The 18,541-nt window shown below is 40.2% G+C and overlaps 1 protein-coding gene across 1 annotated transcript; it reads left to right on the plus strand.

Moving 5' to 3' along the window:
- Positions 1-2,400: 2,400 nt before the first annotated feature.
- ap1m1 (adaptor related protein complex 1 subunit mu 1) lies at positions 2,401-16,909 on the plus strand. Its single transcript, XM_020630203.3, has 12 exons — positions 2,401-2,602; positions 4,348-4,504; positions 4,641-4,708; positions 4,841-4,971; positions 6,864-7,011; positions 7,146-7,272; positions 8,099-8,241; positions 9,379-9,450; positions 9,750-9,908; positions 10,106-10,231; positions 15,614-15,689; positions 16,120-16,909. Exons 1-12 carry the CDS (start codon positions 2,561-2,563, stop codon positions 16,140-16,142), a joined length of 1,272 nt encoding a protein of 423 aa, XP_020485859.1. The 5' UTR covers positions 2,401-2,560; the 3' UTR covers positions 16,143-16,909.
- The last annotated feature ends 1,632 nt before the right edge of the window (positions 16,910-18,541 follow it).

Below are 18,541 nucleotides of genomic sequence, written 5' to 3' on the forward strand. Positions count from 1 at the left end.
GCACAAACATGTTTATTAACTACGCAACCACATCCACTGCTTCCCCACATTCACACAGACCACAGTCACAAAAACAAACACACACACTGTACAGCATACAGCGTATGGAAGTATCTGAGGGACGTGGCAATCTGTTATATTTGGCTCTGTCGCTCAGTCCACTTGTATCTATGACTTCTGACAATGTCTAGACTCCATCTTACAGGCCAAGGGGAGCTGAGATGTGTCACTTTGATGAGGCACAGTTGTCTTGCACAAGCCTGGTGCTGAAAGGCTTTCCAAATGGAGACGCTGATCTGAGAAGGGGGAGAAAAAAGATGCTCGTTAGTTTTCACTCTTGAAACACATTTATTTTTCATGTCTCTGCTTTAACCACTTTTGTTGTAATTTATCAAGCAGAATTTAAAAACTGGGGTTCTCCAAAACTTCCTCCCCTCAAATGCTCTGTTGTAACTTCTTCACTCCCCGCCATCACTTCACATCCCGATCTGTGCACACACACAGCTGTGAAAAGTAGCAGCTGTTTGAGTTTGTGTTATAGAGCAAGCTTTTAAACCCGTGTTATTTCACTGTTAAGCCTGTGCTACCTCAATAATTGCTCGAGTAGCTTTGTGTACTCTCCTACACTGACACATTAATAAGCAGAATATAGCTGCATGAGGCTGCGTCTCGTGTTTCAGGGGTCTTTTCACCTCTGATGAAGTCATTTCTTGTTGCTTGGCTGCTGTTTAACACCACAGATGTTATTCTCAGTGAGATGAGGAAGTTTAGTTATGTTTCAGTATTAGGTTAGGATGGAGGCCCCATCAGAACTTAAGACAATAAAGAGTTGCACTAATTAAGTGCAGCTGAATGAAGGGAATGAGTTTGAATGAGTTCAAATTAGTCACACATTTTTGCACAATTACAATGGAAAGACATAATGAGTGTTGGATTGTAAGAGACTCACTGCACAAGGCAGATAGTTAATAAAGACAGTTTACACTAGTTGGCTCTTAATTATGTGGACGCAAAATTTAAGGTCATTTTAAATGCATTCATTTATTTCTGTTTTAATGGGGGAAACAGACACATAACATCCCTTTGGCAAAAGTATTGTAAGGCACCTTGTCTAAGTACACACCCGAGTAAATACCTGATTATATTTTGTATCATTCAGCAAACTGAGATTAGAAAATTAAGATAGTCTTGTCACAAAAGTGCTTCAAAAACTGGATATATTTTTGCCTGGTTCTTTGCCTTTTTTCAATTAAATTATCCACCTACCAAGATTATACAAGAAATACAAAAATAAAAAAATGTAAAAAAAAACATTTTCATGAACTGAAACTTTAATAAAAACAAGGCTTTACCAAAAAACGTTAACTAACTGTATTGTGTGTTTACAAAACTGACTGAAATGAAATAAAATAATAGAGTTTTTTTTGTCTTTGACACACGAGCACACTGAGTGACACGAGGCCTATCCTTAGGATTTGTCTCAGGCACGTTAGTTTCAATTTTGGATGAGCTTTCTTACTGAAGAAGTTCAAACTTTTAACCCTTACTTACTTGTACAATACTTTAAAGTGTAATTTTTTTTTATTAAGTTGCTTGTTATCTTTCTCTGAACCATTTATGATACAGAGAGAACAATAAAAAAAAATAAAAGCAGGCTTTTATTTACAAAATTAAAACCTAATTTAAACTAAACCGAATTCAAATAACTAATTTACTTAAATAACTTCAGTTGTGTAAAAAGCATCAGTGCCCACATCACAGTGTCACAGAGGTGCTCGGAAAGTAATTCATCCTGTATATTTTTATTTATTTGATTTTATTCAACAGGATTTGCCACTTACCACATCCAGAGGCGCTGTTTGTCAACAGGCAAGGCAGGCAACTGCTTAGGGCCCCAGGCCATTAGGGCCCCCCCCGAGGTCTGACAAACTTTAATCCACAGCAGTGGCAAAAAATGTGAAAAGTTTGCAACATCAGAAAGAATCCTTCCTGAGGGCGTCCCATCTGACAACATATTGTTGCCCTACCAAGCATCACATGCATTAATACTGTTCAAATGTTTGTCAATGAAAGTCCAGAGGAAGAGGAATTATATAATTACTTATAACATCATAAAGATGAACGCTGGTTGGAGGGGCACCCTGTTAATTTTTGCCCAGGGCCCCCACCAGACTCTCCACTTTACACATCCCATCATTCCTTTGAGAAATAAACATAATTCATCCTCCTGTATTATTTAAGTTGTTGCTAGTTCTGCTTTATTTCCCTGTTAATTGTTTAGCACCAATACACCAAGTCAAATTCCTTGTATGTGTAAATGTACTTGGCAATAAACCACGATTCTGATTCTGATCCTGATCCTCCTGGCCCACAGGGGGCGCTCCTCAGCTCTGTGGATGGTGTGACAAAAAAAAAAAGGGGAAGAGTGGATTTCCTCTTCTCAGTATTATGAATGAATGTCTGGTTCTTTAATGTTAGCCCTTAACTAGTTATTATCAGATAAAAAAATCAACACGGTGCTGATAACGAGCTGAACTAAGCTCGAATAAATTACTTCGAGATGTCTGCGAGTGCGGTGTATGTCTTGGATTTGAAAGGAAAGGTAAGAGCTGATGCTGCTGTGCTAAGCTAACGCTAGCCGAGCTGACACATTCTTTAGCTGTCAGATTACTATGATGTGTCTCAGTCTGATGACATTACCAAACTGTTTGAGATGCGTTGTGAAGGGTTTAGCTCGTAAATACAGCCCCATGCGTTTCACCTAAACAGTGTAGCTGATGTCATATGATGCGTTAAAGTGAAAAATGAAAAAGGCCACGTAACATTAACCGCAGACAGGTGAACAGCTGTTTGCAGCCCAGGATCCAAAACATCACTTTAAAGACTCTTTTCTTATCGTGCAAGAAATGTTATTACTTACCAAACATGACTTTTTTTTAAAGCAGTGGTGGCGTGAAAGTAATAAATGCCTTTAGTTGTAGATAGGGCTGGACGATAGGACCTCAAATCAACATCACGATTAATTGAACATTTGACCTCGATTACGATTATTTAGTTTTTGTTTTTTTGCCCTCATAGTTCACTGACATGGTCTTTACTGTAAATATGCTCAACTATTAAAGCTGGGATGTTTTTTTTTCTAATGAAAGAGTGCATATGTGATTGACTGTTTTGTGGTTATTTATTGAATATTTGGAACTGAAGTCTACAATTCACTTAGCAGACGCTTTTATCCAAAGCGACGTACATCAGAGAGTAAGTACAACACAAGCAAGGATCTAGAAAAAAGGGAACTATGTCAGTAAGAGCAAACGATCAGCTTTGAGTCTGATTGGACACACAGGTGCTGACAGGAAGTGACCAGAGGCAAAGCACAACATTGAGAGCAGTTCTTCTTGAGAGCTCTAATCTGTATAGAAACCATCTTATAAGTCATCGTTATCAAACAAAAACCATCGTCACAACCATCATCATCATCAATGATATGGAGACCATCATTAAGTTAGTAGGTATTCATTAAAGAGCTGGGTCTTTAGCTTTTTCTTAAAGGTGCAGAGGGACTCTGCAGATCGAAGGGAGTTTGGAAGTTTGTTCCACCACCGGGGGGCGACAGAGGAGAAGAGTCTAGTCAGAGAAATCAAAGCATCACTTAAATAAAAACGACACATTTCAGTTTTAAAGTAGAAATGAACTTCTCTAAAACAGTCGGACATAAATAAGTTGCATTTCTTGCTAACAGTTTTTCCGCAGTGGTTACATTTGACTTCTTTTTGTTGTGCGGTGTCTCGTCTTCCCTAAAGATAAAATGTGTCCAAACTACGGGCATTGCTTCCATGTCGCGGAACGGACGTGTGGTCATGTGACTCTGCCCTGAAAATAATCGACACCGGCAAGATTATGTCGGTTAGAGGTTCTGTATGTCGGTTTCGATTAATTGCCCAGCCCTAGTTCAAGAATGGGCAACTTTAGCTGTTGGCGTAAAAGCCCGTGTCTATGTTTTGTCTGAGTAAAATAGTCAAAGTGACGCATTATGAAGAAGTTGACACCCAAATTGAAACGTGGATTTGCATCTACAAAGTCTTTTAGTGATGTTTCCACAGTTTAGCACAACCCACACAGCCTTACCAAACATTCTTCAGAAATGTTCTCGACGTGGGAACAAAAGCGTTTTTAAAGTATGACCACATGGATTTATTGAGGCTGTGTTAGAAACTTTAAACCCTCGCCAACATTCATGGTACTTTGTCATGACTCGTTACCGTTTAAATACACATTTCTTAGAAATACTACATCCGTCTTGTCTTGTAGTAACGGTATTGTATCTGCACAAACGACGTGTTCTTTCAGGTCCTCGTGTGTCGAAACTATCGGGGAGATGTGGACATGTCGGAGATTGAGCACTTCATGACTCTTCTGATGGACAAAGAGGAGGAGGGGACGCTCTCTCCAATCTTGGCCCACGGAGGAGTCCGTTTCATGTGGATCAAACACAATAACCTCTACTGTATCCTCATTTCTCCCTTTATTATATCAGTACCCAACAACATGTCAACTCTTGATGTTGTATTTTAGATTCATGTTTTGATTTTTTTTTAACTTAAAGTGGAAGTTGCTACAATTCTTAACTTACTTTTTGTCAGTGGTCGCAACGTCCAAGAAAAATGCTAGTGTCTCTCTGGTCTTCTCCTTCTTGTACAAAATTGTCCAGGTAAGATTTTCTTCCTCTCACCTGCTTTACTGCTAATGATTTAAGATAATGAAAAACAGTACCAAAGCCATGTACTTTGTATGTACAGTTTTATCCACACTGGATTATAAAACAGTGTTTTGTCTTGTTCAGGTGTTTTCAGAGTATTTCAAAGAATTGGAGGAGGAGAGCATCAGAGATAACTTTGTCATCATATATGAACTGATGGATGAACTGATGGACTTTGGCTATCCTCAGACCACAGACAGCAAAATTCTGCAAGAGTAAGTATCCTTCTATTAAAAGCCTGTTTTTTCATTTTACCCTAAGTTAATGTAAAAAAAAGAAAAAGAGACCAATAATCAGTATTTTCCGGTTTCCAAATTGACAGCAATCAAAGATCCCTCCATGTTATTCTTAAAACAATCATAGGGTATAGAGAAGATTGAGAAGATCTTCTTAACAGTATTAACTGCTGGATGAAAGCTTCTTTAGCTCTCTCTCTCTGTATGTGCCAGGAAAAGATGTTGCCTCTTGGGGCTCAAACTCAGGAAACACACTGACACCTGGTGGCTTGTAGAACTCATAACACTCATTGACAACTTGGGCCTAACTACTACATCACCTCACTGAGTGAAATACTTTACACTGGCTTTACACATTTGTACAACACAAGTCTGAATCAAGTCACTGAATCTGACCATTAAATCTATTCTTAATATTCATTGGTGAAATAAATACTTTTGTTCAGAAGCATTGTTTAATTTGCGCAACATCACACAGGACAATAATTTACTTTCAGACTCTTAGCCGAGAAGCCCATTACTAAGTTATTGTTTCTGAGGACCGTGGATAGATTTGGAAATCGGGAAGTACAGTAGGGAATGACGTGCAAAAGGAGGTACAGGCGGGACATGGGGCGTGACCTAACCGCCATCAGCGCCCAGAGGTTTATGCATTTTGATTTGATTTATTTTTCTTATGAGTCCCAAAACGATATGTTAGCCTATTTCATTTCTGACAGTGTATCAGGTGGAAATGTTCAAATATGATTTTTTTTCTGTGTTCACCTGCACATTTCTGTATTATTCCTGTCCTTTCATTCGACTTGAATATGTGCAACACTTAAAAAAGCACTCTGCACTATTGTCTGTGCTACAGATCTTCATTATCAAAGGCCTGTCTTTATTTAACATACGTTTTTGATTTCTACCTGATACTTCTCAAGAGTTATATTCTTATCACTTAGTGTTTATATCTCTGGTTTCCTCAGCCAACTAAAATAGTGCAATTTAATTATCCCCAATATTAGTGTAAAGATAACATTTAATTAGAACAGATGTTTATTGTCATTTGGAACATCAACAGAAGAGTACAGGCACGTTTGAATGTTTTTTGTTTTTTTTACAAAACATAAAGTATAAGAGCAAATCAATATGGAAATAAGTATCTTTAATTACATAGCACTTTAAAATAAATTACAAGAGACATCAAAAATAATAGAGCAACAAAATTTAAATACATTTAAATACAAAAACACCAAGAAATATAGAGTGTATAAAACTGAAGACTTTCTCAAATATAAAGGGAAACACAGGATAAGACAATGAAAAAGTATGTATGTGGGGCGCCAGGATTGAATCTGACCTGTGGCTCCTTTACCGCATGTCATTCCCCTCTCTCTCTCTCTCTCTCGCTCTCTCTCTCTCTCTCTCTCTCTGATTTCATTCTCTATCCTGTCTCTACATAAAAAGCCTCAAAATGAAATTTCAAGAACGGATGTGGGTTCTTGTCCTGAGAAGGAGTGAATTGCTGTAATAAAATAATTGTTGCGCCGTTAAATCCGTTTTTACAAATTGCTTTGTCATTCCTGTAAATCTGCAAGTGAAAAAGGTGTTACCGTACCGGATGAACGTTTGAACTCTGAGCACTGTGGTTGACACAGATTTGTGAATGACCGTTTAAACGTACAGTACTGCGGTTGATGCACACACGTAGCAAGCTAACTCTGGATTTCCCCCAAACTTCAGCAACAACTCAGACTATCCTCCCTCTAGTAACCACAAGTCTCTCTCTCTTCCCCTTTGATGCTCTCTGGGAATTCACCACTGCAGACGGCTGGTTTCCCTTTTTGTCTCTGTTTTTCCCTCATTCTCTACGTGTTTGTGTCTCACAGATACATAACCCAGGAGGGGCACAAGCTTGACACTGGCGCCCCGAGACCCCCTGCCACAGTCACCAACGCTGTCTCCTGGAGGTCAGAGGGCATCAAGTACAGGAAGAACGAGGTCTTCCTGGACGTCATTGAGTCAGTCAACCTCCTGGTAGGAACTCCTTGTTTTAGAAGTGCTGTGTTGCTCAAGGAGTGACTGTCAGTGTCCGTAAACTTACTCCCTGTGTGCGTCACTAAATAAGCCCGGTGCTTTTGCTGTTTTTTTTTAATCCCTCTGTCTTTCAGGTTAGTGCCAATGGTAATGTTCTGCGTAGTGAGATCGTGGGCTCCATTAAGATGCGCGTCTTCCTGTCTGGAATGCCGGAGCTGCGGTTGGGACTGAACGACAAGGTTCTGTTTGAAAACACTGGACGTGAGTTCCCTCATGTAATATATTTACAGCCTGGTGGTTAGTGTGCACGCACCATGTACAGAGGCTGTAGTCATTGAGAGTGGACGGCACAAGTTCGAATCCGACCTGTCGCTCCTGTAGTTCCCAACTCTCTCTCAACCCTCCACTGTCCTATCTCTAAAATAAAGGCAGAAAAAAATGCCTAAAACTAAATCTTAAATAATACATATTTATATTTGAGTTTGACACTGAGCTTTAGTGAGTCAACATTTTATTAAATCTCCTGTGAGGAACTTTGCATTGATTTTGGTAGCTCTTTGGACAAAGCAGTACATCTTACCCATTTGCTGATCGTGACCTGTCCACGTTTAAGGAGTGTTTTCTGACAAAGGGCTCACCCTGCTTTAAATAAACAGTCAAACAAATCACTTGCTTTGAATGTTTGCTGTGGAAGATGTAAACAGAGTCTGTTTCTGCAGCGTGCAGTAACTCACTTCTACTGACACCTTCTCGGCAGCAGTGGTTACAAGCGGTAAAAAATAGAAACAATTACTCCGTAGAAATGATCACATAGGTCACATAGTTGGTTTCCTAACCAGCTGAACACTCCTCACAGGAGCGTTAACCTTTCTAAGTATGCTGGAGTCAGACACTCGTTGCACATCCTGTTTTCATATGTATCTATCTGTTTCTTTAACCTGACTTAAAAAGCCCTAAAAAAATGTTTATGAGTGCAGGGAGAGCTTTGGATTTTTATCACTTGACAGTTAATGCAACTATATTCTTTTTTTCTTTCTTTATTTAATTTGCATCCATGTGTGTGTTGTTGTTTTTTTTTTTCACGCAGGGGGTAAGAGTAAATCAGTCGAGTTGGAAGATGTCAAGTTCCACCAGTGTGTCCGTCTGTCTCGCTTTGAGAACGATCGCACCATTTCTTTCATTCCCCCTGATGGAGAGTTTGAGCTCATGTCCTACCGCCTCAACACTCATGTGAGTACAGTGCGTCAGACACACCTCTCAGCATAGATGGTACTCTTTTAAACAAGGTATGAGAGTCGACTCTCTATTAGAACCTGCAACGCCAAGCAGTACACAGACGATATAAGCGCAGTAAGGTAGTTTCAAGAATGCCTAACTGAGGTCATTTAAGACAGTAGCTCTTTTTACATTGAGATCCCACCACAGCATGGTAACAAAGCTCTGTCGTCACTCAGTAAAATATTGGTGTACCAGCGCAGACTTCAATACACACATTCAGACATGAACACTCACTCAGAGCTGTTCTGTCCTGCCGGCTCAGAGATGCTGTTTCACCTTTGGGGTAACTAAGGGGTGAACGTCCTGCTCAGTATGCATCTAATCACATATTTTTAAATATAAACAGGTTTTTAGAAATTACAGGTTGTCGTTTATTATGAAACAACAATAAGTGCATCATCGTTGGCTGTTGATGATGCAGCAGCATGTAAGGTTGGTGTATAGTTATCAGGGTATATTTTTCGCATTATTGGCCTCAAAAAGTGTTAAGGCGCTTCTCTATCCCTAAGTATCTGTAAGTTTCATACAGTCATACTGTCTTTCTCAATATCTCTTCCTCATCATGCGACTCAAACAGTTTCAACACAATGCAAACATGAGTGTAGACTATTTACTGTTTAATGCTACGTTGACTCATTACACCCATCGGCAACAACACTATGAACCCCTATACAATCTTCTTCATCCAAAACTGTAGTCCGACCATAAATTCTACTTTACAAACTTCTTCTTTTCAGTTTTTCTTGGCATAGTTAGAGAGGTGATAATTCTACTTTATATTAATTATTGAAGTCCCTGTATGTGGTGCTGGTGGTAGTGGTGGTGTAATATAGTGCATTACATTGCATAGTGTTCCTTTTTTTTTTTTTTTTTTTTGATCCCATCGTGTTTGTTAATGAAGATGGAAAAATGTGTTAAACCCAAATTCCTCGAATCAGTTTGTTGGTTTTTCTTGTAGTAACATCGGTCATCCACTAGATGGTGACTGTGTCATGTTTTGTGTATACTGACAAACATGTTTTATGTTATTGACTTTATTAAAGATTAGATGGACTGTAGATAAATAATGTGTGTTGTTTTTTGTCTCAGGTGAAGCCCCTGATCTGGATTGAATCTGTTATTGAGAAGCACTCCCACAGTCGGATCGAGTACATGATCAAGGTCTGTCTCTTTTTCACTTCTTAAAACAGTTCTTGTGTCTTTCATTGTAACATTGTTGTGGACAATTGCTTCCATAGTGATGTCTGATAATTTAAAAAAAAGGGTAAGCGGGTTTTGTTGTCCAGACTGGCTCCAAGCGTGTGAAGCATCACAGCAGAGTACAGCATACTGTAATGGTTTTCTAAGACGCCGTGGCTCTTTGTCTCATGTTTTCACACAGCTACCAATAAGCCCAGGGGTTAATGCTCTGCTAAGACGGGACGCCTTGTTTAACTTGACCTGCTTGTTCCTTGTCTCAGGCAAAGAGCCAGTTCAAAAGGCGTTCCACAGCCAACAACGTGGAGATCCACATTCCTGTGCCAACGGACGCTGACTCACCCAAATTCAAGACCACAGTGGGCAGCGTGAAGTGGGTGCCTGAGAACAGCGAGATTGTCTGGTCCATCAAGTCCTTCCCTGTGAGCAGAAATCATGACTCATTAGTATTTAAAAAATACTGTTTATAAGTAGTAATGGTGGTTTGTGGATACAGTTTGTTTGTGATTTTACCTGATACAGTCAGTTTCTACATGTGTGCATAGGTTAAGTTTCATAAAATCCTGACTCGCCTTGGTTTGAAACTTGAGGTTTATAGTGTGTGTTTGACTTCTCAAAGGGTGGAAAAGAGTATTTGATGCGAGCCCACTTCGGTCTGCCGAGTGTCGAGGCCGAAGACAAGGAGGGGAAGCCACCAATCAGTGTCAAGTTTGAGATTCCGTATTTCACCACCTCTGGCATTCAGGTACGTCTCAACACACACACACACACACACACACACACACACACACAATCACATGATCTCTGTCAACGTTAACGTTTAACCTGCATGTCTCAGCACGTGCAGTAGGCCGAGGTCAAATGAGCTGAAATGACTTCCCCATGGAGTGACAAAACGAACAAGTATACGATTTAATCACAGGAAACTGTTGGTCTAACCGAGAGGATCATTCCTGTTTGGTAAACCACCTGGGAGACGATACAAACAAGTGCAGCAGTTCAGTTTTTCTGTGTGTTTTCAGTCCAGTGCGCATGCATGCATGCATAGTCTAAATGTCTTGTGGTTCTCTGTTGTTTCCCTGTCATCCTTGAATTAGGATTTATGGCACGCAGCAGTGTCTCACACAAACTCTCTCAAGAGCAGGAATGCAAACAATTCATGCCTGCCTCGTTTTTGGCCAGAGGGGGCAGTATGAGAGCAATGTTGCACTGTGACACTCCTCATGTGGTACAGTGTTAAACAAAGCAGCCTGAGTCATGACCCCTCTGCCTTTTTTGTGTTAATCACAGTGATAGAAAATGTCTCTCTTGGTTACATGTCAGAAGATTTATTGGATCTTGATTGTAATTCCCATGATGCTTAAAGAGAAGTTAATGTTTTCTTTCATGTTTGAATGAAAACTCGGGCTGACCGCAGATTTACACAGATGTGCTGCACCTCCTGTGTAATCACAGTTGTCCTGTGATTATGTGTGAAGCACCACAGCAACACAAAATGAAGCTTCCCCGTGTCCTGCAGTGAAGGAACGATGGCAACCTGACAATCATGGTTTGAAAATATGTCATTGACCCATATCTTATTATTGTGTTGAAGAAATACAGTTTGTTTTCAGCCGGTACAATTACAACCCAGCGTTACATTCACCAGATCTTACTCCACATTATTTGTTTAAAACTCTGAAATTGAAATAATTCTCGCGTCATGTTGGAACCAGAAGTTAAACATTTACTGGTGCTTTCTTAAAAATTTACTTTTTACAGGAAGTTGGAATATTTTTTTTATCAACGCCTCAAATTACAAGAGAAACACTTCTTTGAATAAAGCAACTCAAAATGAAGGCAGCTCAATGATCACAGAAAAAGATTAATGCATAAACGTCATAATTATTCCACTAATCGACAAAATGTTATGTAGGCATTGCAGTGTCCACAAATCGTCTCCATGACGACGTTCAGACGAGATGGAACAGCTCCTTCTATATATTAAAAATCCAATTCTTACACTTCAGTTTAAAAGATTTAATTTGAAAAACCTGACCGTTTTTGCTGCTTCCTGTTTGTATGTGAAGCCAGCACAATGCAATGTAATGCCAGGTTTATGACAGCTTTGTGCAGCCTTACACATAATGCCAAGAACAACAGTACCACTACTAGTTATGATAATAAACATATTGGTATCGGTATCGGTGCACAAGTTTTGGAATCGGATCTGAACTGACAAAAGTGGATCGGTGCATCTATACTTTTGTGAAGTAGACAGCAATATCATGTTTTGTAGGTACTGGATCACAACTTATCCTCTATGATCAACTTTATTCTTTTCACTTCAGGGCCCTCTCTTGTACTCACACTTGATTGAAATCTCTGTTTTCTGTGTAGCTGTCCGTAAAATAACTCTTTGGTCGTTTTTTTCCAGCTTCTCCACAGTTCCTATGAAGCTCAATAAAAGGTCATTAAGTTTTTATGGAAATGACACAGCCCACTCGGAAACAAGCAGCTCACACTGATGTTAATTGAACGTTAATTGAAATATATCGTACTTTTAATTGGGGTGTTTTTTGGCAGTAAAAGTACACTTGTCATTTTTAAAGGTCATTTGACAGCTGAGAGAAATAATCTGTTCCCTCCCTTCCTTTCAAATCTTTGCTAATCCATAAATGAACAGATGCTCCGATAAAAGCATGTGCATGGAGTCGCAGCGACAAAGGCAGGTGTGGAGTCACTTTGCATATCCCAGAGGAAAGGCCTTTTCCTCTGTTATGTATTATTTTATAGACAGAAATGGATTTAGATTAAATTTCATACCCGAAAAATGAGAGTCAGAGGTGTTTCAGGTCAAAGACACTGAAAGTGACTAATGCATTTTTTTCTTCTGTAGTTCCTCTTCACACTTACAACATGTATTACTGAAAACACTGATTACTCAACTCTTCTTTTGCATTTTCATATCAAAAAGAGATTTTGTCAATAATAACAAAAACACTTTTGGAACAGTGATCCACTCAATCTGTGTTTTAGCACATCTTTTCTTCATAAGAACACCAATAAAAATATAAAAACACATACAGTCATTTATTACACTTTGCACCCTTTTGCATGGACAAAATACCTGATGAGTTTAGTCTGAGAAATCTTAGCACAAAGTCCTCAACACTATCTGTGTATAAATACTGTTTCATATATGTGGAGACTGTCGAAAAGGATGACCTCATTGAAAAATATGCAGAAACCTGCGAAAGAGCCCAAATGTAAGAAATGTTTATTTTTACTGTATTTCGATTAACTGTCGAGAAAGAAGCCACCTGATCAGCTCTGAATCTGAAAACCACACACCTCCTTGGGGAATTTTATATTTGACATCTAAAATGTGCACTACTTTAAAATTGATGTCTCAGCGTTTATATTTGTGACTCAACTATTGTTTTCAGCCTCAACGTTAAGAGAAAAAAAACCCCGTTCTGCTCTGTTACCTATAGAGGTTGAGAGTGATTCTTCATACGATGTTTCTTCATTTACATTTAGGATCTGAAGTTATAGACCTAGAATATATAACGGATTAATTTAGCTGTTACTAAACACAATAGAGGTGGAAATCACAGGGTGACTCCTGAAAGGAGTGGCTCATGATCCAGATGATATCTCAATTCAGGGATTCTGCACAAACTGGTATCAAGACAATAATATAATCATACATCCTTTTACCGCTGTCCAACATTATCCCGCTTCTCCTTCATCTTCTTTTATCCCTCTGTCAACTTCTTCTTTGGCCAATTAGCTTTTGTTCACGTTTCCCTCGTTCATGTCGCATGAAGTGGTGAAGCGGTGAGAAGTATTGGCAAAAAAAAAAATAAAATTCTAATTTGAAATTTCAACATTTGCCACCAGCAATTCAATAATTGTATCACACTAGTGAGTCACAACTCTGATATTGCCAAATCGATGTTTTGGTCCCTTTTTGTAAACAGAGCGCTCTAAGGTGTCCGCTCTACCTTCTCTCCATCTAACAGCCTAAACTCTCTGCTCCGTGTTTGCAGTCACACTGCGGTGCACCCACCGTCTCAGAGTCGACTTTAATAAGAGCAATATTCCCATCGAGCCTGTAACCTTTTTCCTTATTACAGGGCAGCAGCAGCAGGCTGGCTCTCAGGCTCTAATGCAGTGCTCTGTACGTGTGAGAAGAGGCCGAGTGGAGTTTAATTAGACACATGTAAATATCAAAGCATGAGAAAGTTCCTCTTAACTCCACCACTAAGTGCAGGGGGTGGCACATGTCGAGTGTGTATAATGCACGTCACTGCACCTTGTAAATTTGACTAGAAATGAAGGAACCCCGCACTTTGAGAGCAGAGGTGTAGTTATATTTTCACATCTCCCGTCTTTAGGTGATGTCGAAGGATCCCAAACAAGCTGGCAGATGCTTATGGGGCCCCGGCTTGGACCGAAAGCCTGATAAATCCAGACCACACATGTAGTCTGTACTTACCAAAACGCCATACAACAAACATCCTCCCTACCCCTTCTCATCTTACAAGCCATAATGATATTTTGCGGAGGCTGGCTTCTGGTGGCGTTTTGCTGACGACGTACCCACGGTCAGGCCGGCTGCATGTTTGGCTGCTGGCTTCGGGGAGAGAAGTGCTGCGCAGGCAAACTCGCTGATCCCGTGTCTGTGTGTTTGTCGTCATGTGTCTGGTGGCCACGGCGCTCGCTCTCTCTCTCTCTCTCTCGCTCTCTCTGACCTCACCGTGTAGTAGAAGGTAATAACAAGGCGGCCACTACCGAGGCCTCACCAGAGGGCCGCCATCTCTCCGTCCCCACAAATTCCTGCCCTGTCTGTCCTGCTTTCAGCTGAGAACCGGCGACATTTCCCAGAGAAGGGGTCGTGTCAGCCCTTAAAATGTACCGCGCTGCCATCGCTGCTAATCGTGAGAGAGCAGTTCTTTTTCTTTTACTTCCAGAAAGTTTTGTGTGAAAGTTTTTTTTTCTGCAAAAACACGGAGCGTGGAGGAGATGTCTGTAATTATTACCACAAGATAAAGTGAGACGACACAAAGAAGAGCGTCCTCCCTGTCATTGGGATGAAGATCATTGTTCAAATAAATAAGTCAATACGATTCAAACACCTTGTTTTTTTTCTCTCTCTCCACTTGACGGCTGAAATCGCTGTGCAATCGTGTTCAGTGATGGGTCAGGCTGGCAGGTTATTTTTGGATTGCCTTCTCGTAATTGAGCGGTGTGCTAACACTGTTGTGGTGAAATATTGCACAATAGCTTGTGAAAGTTGTATCCCGATAATGCTAATTCTGCATTTTTTTTCCCCCACACATGTCCTTAAGTAAAACAATAGGTTACAGTTATGTAGATGAACTTAGTGAAAGCTGTTCTGTATCTGCTTCCCTCTTCTCAGAGTGACTCGTACTACTGCTTCCTCATCAGCAGCACCACTCTCACTACTACTTGCAGCTGGCAGAGTACTTCACTGAAAACATATCTCTGGCCTCTGAAATACTTAACACCTGTAAGGCTTTAAAGGTAGCACCTGAGAGGCAGCTTTACAGCCTGCTGGTTTGCAAACATTCAGAAGTGACAGTCAAATGATCAAACTGATTGCACGGTACGCTCGAACTGAACAGAAGATACTACGGCCAGAACAACAGCACTATGAAGAGGTGCATGATTAGGGGCACTTCCAAGTTGAGTGAAAGCTCTCTCGCTTGCCTTTTTCTAGATTGGCTCAAAGTTTAGTTGAGGTAGCATTTCAAAAAAGAAAGAAAACTTTAAGACAAACTCAAAAGCCATGAGAGAGAGAGACGAGCTGCTGCATTCACAGGAGGCTGTAGTCCTCCAAGCGGGCGGCCCATGTTCGAATCCAACCTGTTGCTCCTTTCCCTCATGTCATTCCCTACTCTCTCTCTCTCCCTGATTTCTGACTCTATCCACTGTCCTATCTCTCCACAAAAAGCCCAAAAATAAATCTAAAAAAAAAAAAAAAGAAAGACTTTCAGTGGTGTGCAAACTGAACATTGTTCATATCACAGAATTCAGTCTTGTTAGAAGTTTTATTTTTTTTGTTCTCTTGACTTGTTCATGTTCATTTTGTGTCATTCACCTTTGTTTACCTCTGCAGGTGCGTTACCTGAAGATCATCGAGAAGAGTGGGTATCAGGCCCTGCCGTGGGTGCGCTACATCACCCAGAACGGAGGTAGGTCGAAGAGTTCAGTGATACTTGTACAGAGTGCCCATATGTGCAGTTATTAGGCAACAGTTGGGCAATACAATGCAATGTGGTGGGAACCAGCTTTGAAATTATGCAGTTCTATGAAAAAGGGGATACACTGTGGAACATGAGGCAATGTGGCAACGTCCTGCGAAATGTGAGAAAGTGAACTTTTCTTTTTTTTTTTTAAGATATGTTCTCTACTGTCCTCAGTCTTGTGGCACCGAGATTACCGAGGTTGCACATGTCGGCCTTTTCGCTAATGTTGCCACTAATTGCTAAACATCCTCATCTCATTTCCTTTATATTTCATTCATTCTGGGTGGAAAGCATCAGCTGCCTCTGCTTGATTTCTCTTCAATTCCTCCTCTTTTTCACTGTCCATTTGATTAAGTCTTGTTCATTTCCTCCACAGATTACCAGCTCCGGACCCAGTAGGCAGCAGGCAGGTGGAACTCAGAGGGGGCGGAGTCAAGCCGCTAATGTGATATCAAATGGCAGGTGTCAGTCATGAGATCAACTGTCGGTATCATTTTTTTTTTTTTTTTTTATTTGTTTAAGGTATATTCATTTCGGATCAATGCAAATATTAGAAGGAGCCTTCGCTTAGGAAAGGTTTGAAAAAAAGAATTAATTACGTCATACTACTGTGTGGCTCCTAATGTGAGCGAGGCCAATACAGCAAGAGTAAAGTTTACATCTAACCCAAGAGTAAAATCGTATCACAGCGGGTCAAATAGTTTAAAAAGAGTATGTTACATTTGTTACTGTAATCACGTCCACACAGGTTTAAAACACGCTCCGGTCAGTGTAGTAGATGAAGCTGCTTTGTTCTACCACAATTCCTCTTTTGTTGAATTATCTGTATATATTTGTTACATGTCAATGGACTTGGACTCAGTGTTATCCGTTGTAAATTTAAAAAGCTCACTTGTTTTTGTACCATTACCTCCGTGTTGATGCCATTGATACATGCCAGAGTGATGCCTGCCTGCTCGGCTGTTGTGCTTTCTATTCGTCAGTGTGACTCCTCGGACATTCAGCTTTGCATAAAAACATGAAGTGCGCTCATTGAAGTTACTCAGTAAAACAAAAAAGAGCAGTTATAAATCCCTGTTTTTTCCACACCCCGACACCTGTTTCCCCTTTCCCCTCTATGTAACCACGCTGTTTTAAATCATTAAATGTCTATTTAGAGAAAAGTTTTCCATCGTCTCTCTGCGTCATTTTGTGTGTGATGTCACCGCAGTCATCACACTAAAGTGACATCGTGTCATCTGGAGTCACCTGTCCTACAAAGCAGTGAGGAATGCTGAACACAGGGGAAAACTGGGGGGGTGGGGGGGGGGGGGGGGGGGGGTGTTCTAGTATCAAGTTTGTGGTTGTAGCAAACCCTGAATGGTTCTTTTCCACACTGTGCTGGAGGTCTTTTCAAACAGTGCTCCTCTTAATACCCAGGGCGCGTGATATCATAGGCAACAGAGCGCCAGCACTCCGTAAACATGCAGGAGAGCGAGGGGAGGATGTGACTCAAGCTGTGGTCAGCGCTCGCAGACATGCTCGAGAGAAATGTCGGATGGACGCAGCACAGACCGGCTATTGTTCATGCCAAGCCAGACTGCAGTGGTCCTGCATGAGGTCATTCCTGAAGTTAGTCTTGTAAGGGGACTGTGATATTCTTAATTCATGAGTCACTTAAAGCAGGTGCTGAAGGGTCAGTGCATGCCGCCATAACTTAAAGATGCCACGTCTGGCCTTAAAAACCATCCCAGGATTGACTTGATTCACTAATTCATGTGGCAGGAATATTCTTGCAAACGTCTGTTTTTGACGCTCTTATTTAGCAGATTTATATCCGGTCTATGAAAAGAAGATTTCTCAGTTTAATGAAATGCTTTAGTATTCACAGAATAAGCAGCCTGTTTTTCAAAAGAAACAACTTGCTGTTTAATCCAAAGCTGTCTTTTCTTTCCTTTGAGACACGTTTAATTGAAACACATGAAGAATTATGAGAAAACAACTTTGATATTTCTATTCTGCATGACATTAAAATACATTTTCTTCCATATTTGAGACAGTGATTGAAATATTAAATCAGATAAATCAGATAAATCCGCTGCATTTGACAAAAACAGTGATATGTAGATAAAGAATGATCAGTTCATCTCTGTGGCTTTAGGTTTTTATTGAACTTTTCTCATTTTTCAAACTAATACCCGAGTGAGTGCCTGAGTTTCATTAAAGAGTTCAAATCCAAGATACTCTTTTGAAAGAAATAAAGAGCCTTAATTTAATCGGCAATTTCTTTATAGAAATCCTAAAAACATAGACAGATCGTGTCAAAAAACATCTCAGTAACAGCTCATGTGAAGCTTCATAAACAAGCCTTCTACAGGTTTTTTTTTTTTACTTTTTAAATTTCTGTTACCAACCAAATAGCAACTTAATAACTGTTTGAACTTCCCAGCACTTGCACAAAGTTTTGCATAACCGATACTGAGATTTACCCCCCCCCCCACCCCCACTCCCTCTTCTATAAAGGGAAGCACAGCAATAATACACATTATTGTAAGACACTAGAAACTGCTACATCAGGAGAGAAAGTAGATCTTATTTTCGACAAGTATAATAGGTTACAATAAGGTGACAGAAAGGCATCAAAGCTGGCAAAGTATTAGGGTTAAGATTTTTCTCATCCTATATTTTGCATCTATTTAATTTTTGACTTTTTTTTAGGTGAATAAAAGCAGCTTCAGGGTGTTTCCATCTCTGAGGAGGGGCCTGCCAGCTGAGCCGTCTCTAACTTTAGTTTTAGTTTTGGTTTATTTGCACGTTTA

Source organism: Labrus bergylta, chromosome 4, assembly GCF_963930695.1.
Source record: "Labrus bergylta chromosome 4, fLabBer1.1, whole genome shotgun sequence".
In the NCBI taxonomy this organism is placed as follows: domain Eukaryota; kingdom Metazoa; phylum Chordata; class Actinopteri; order Labriformes; family Labridae; genus Labrus; species Labrus bergylta.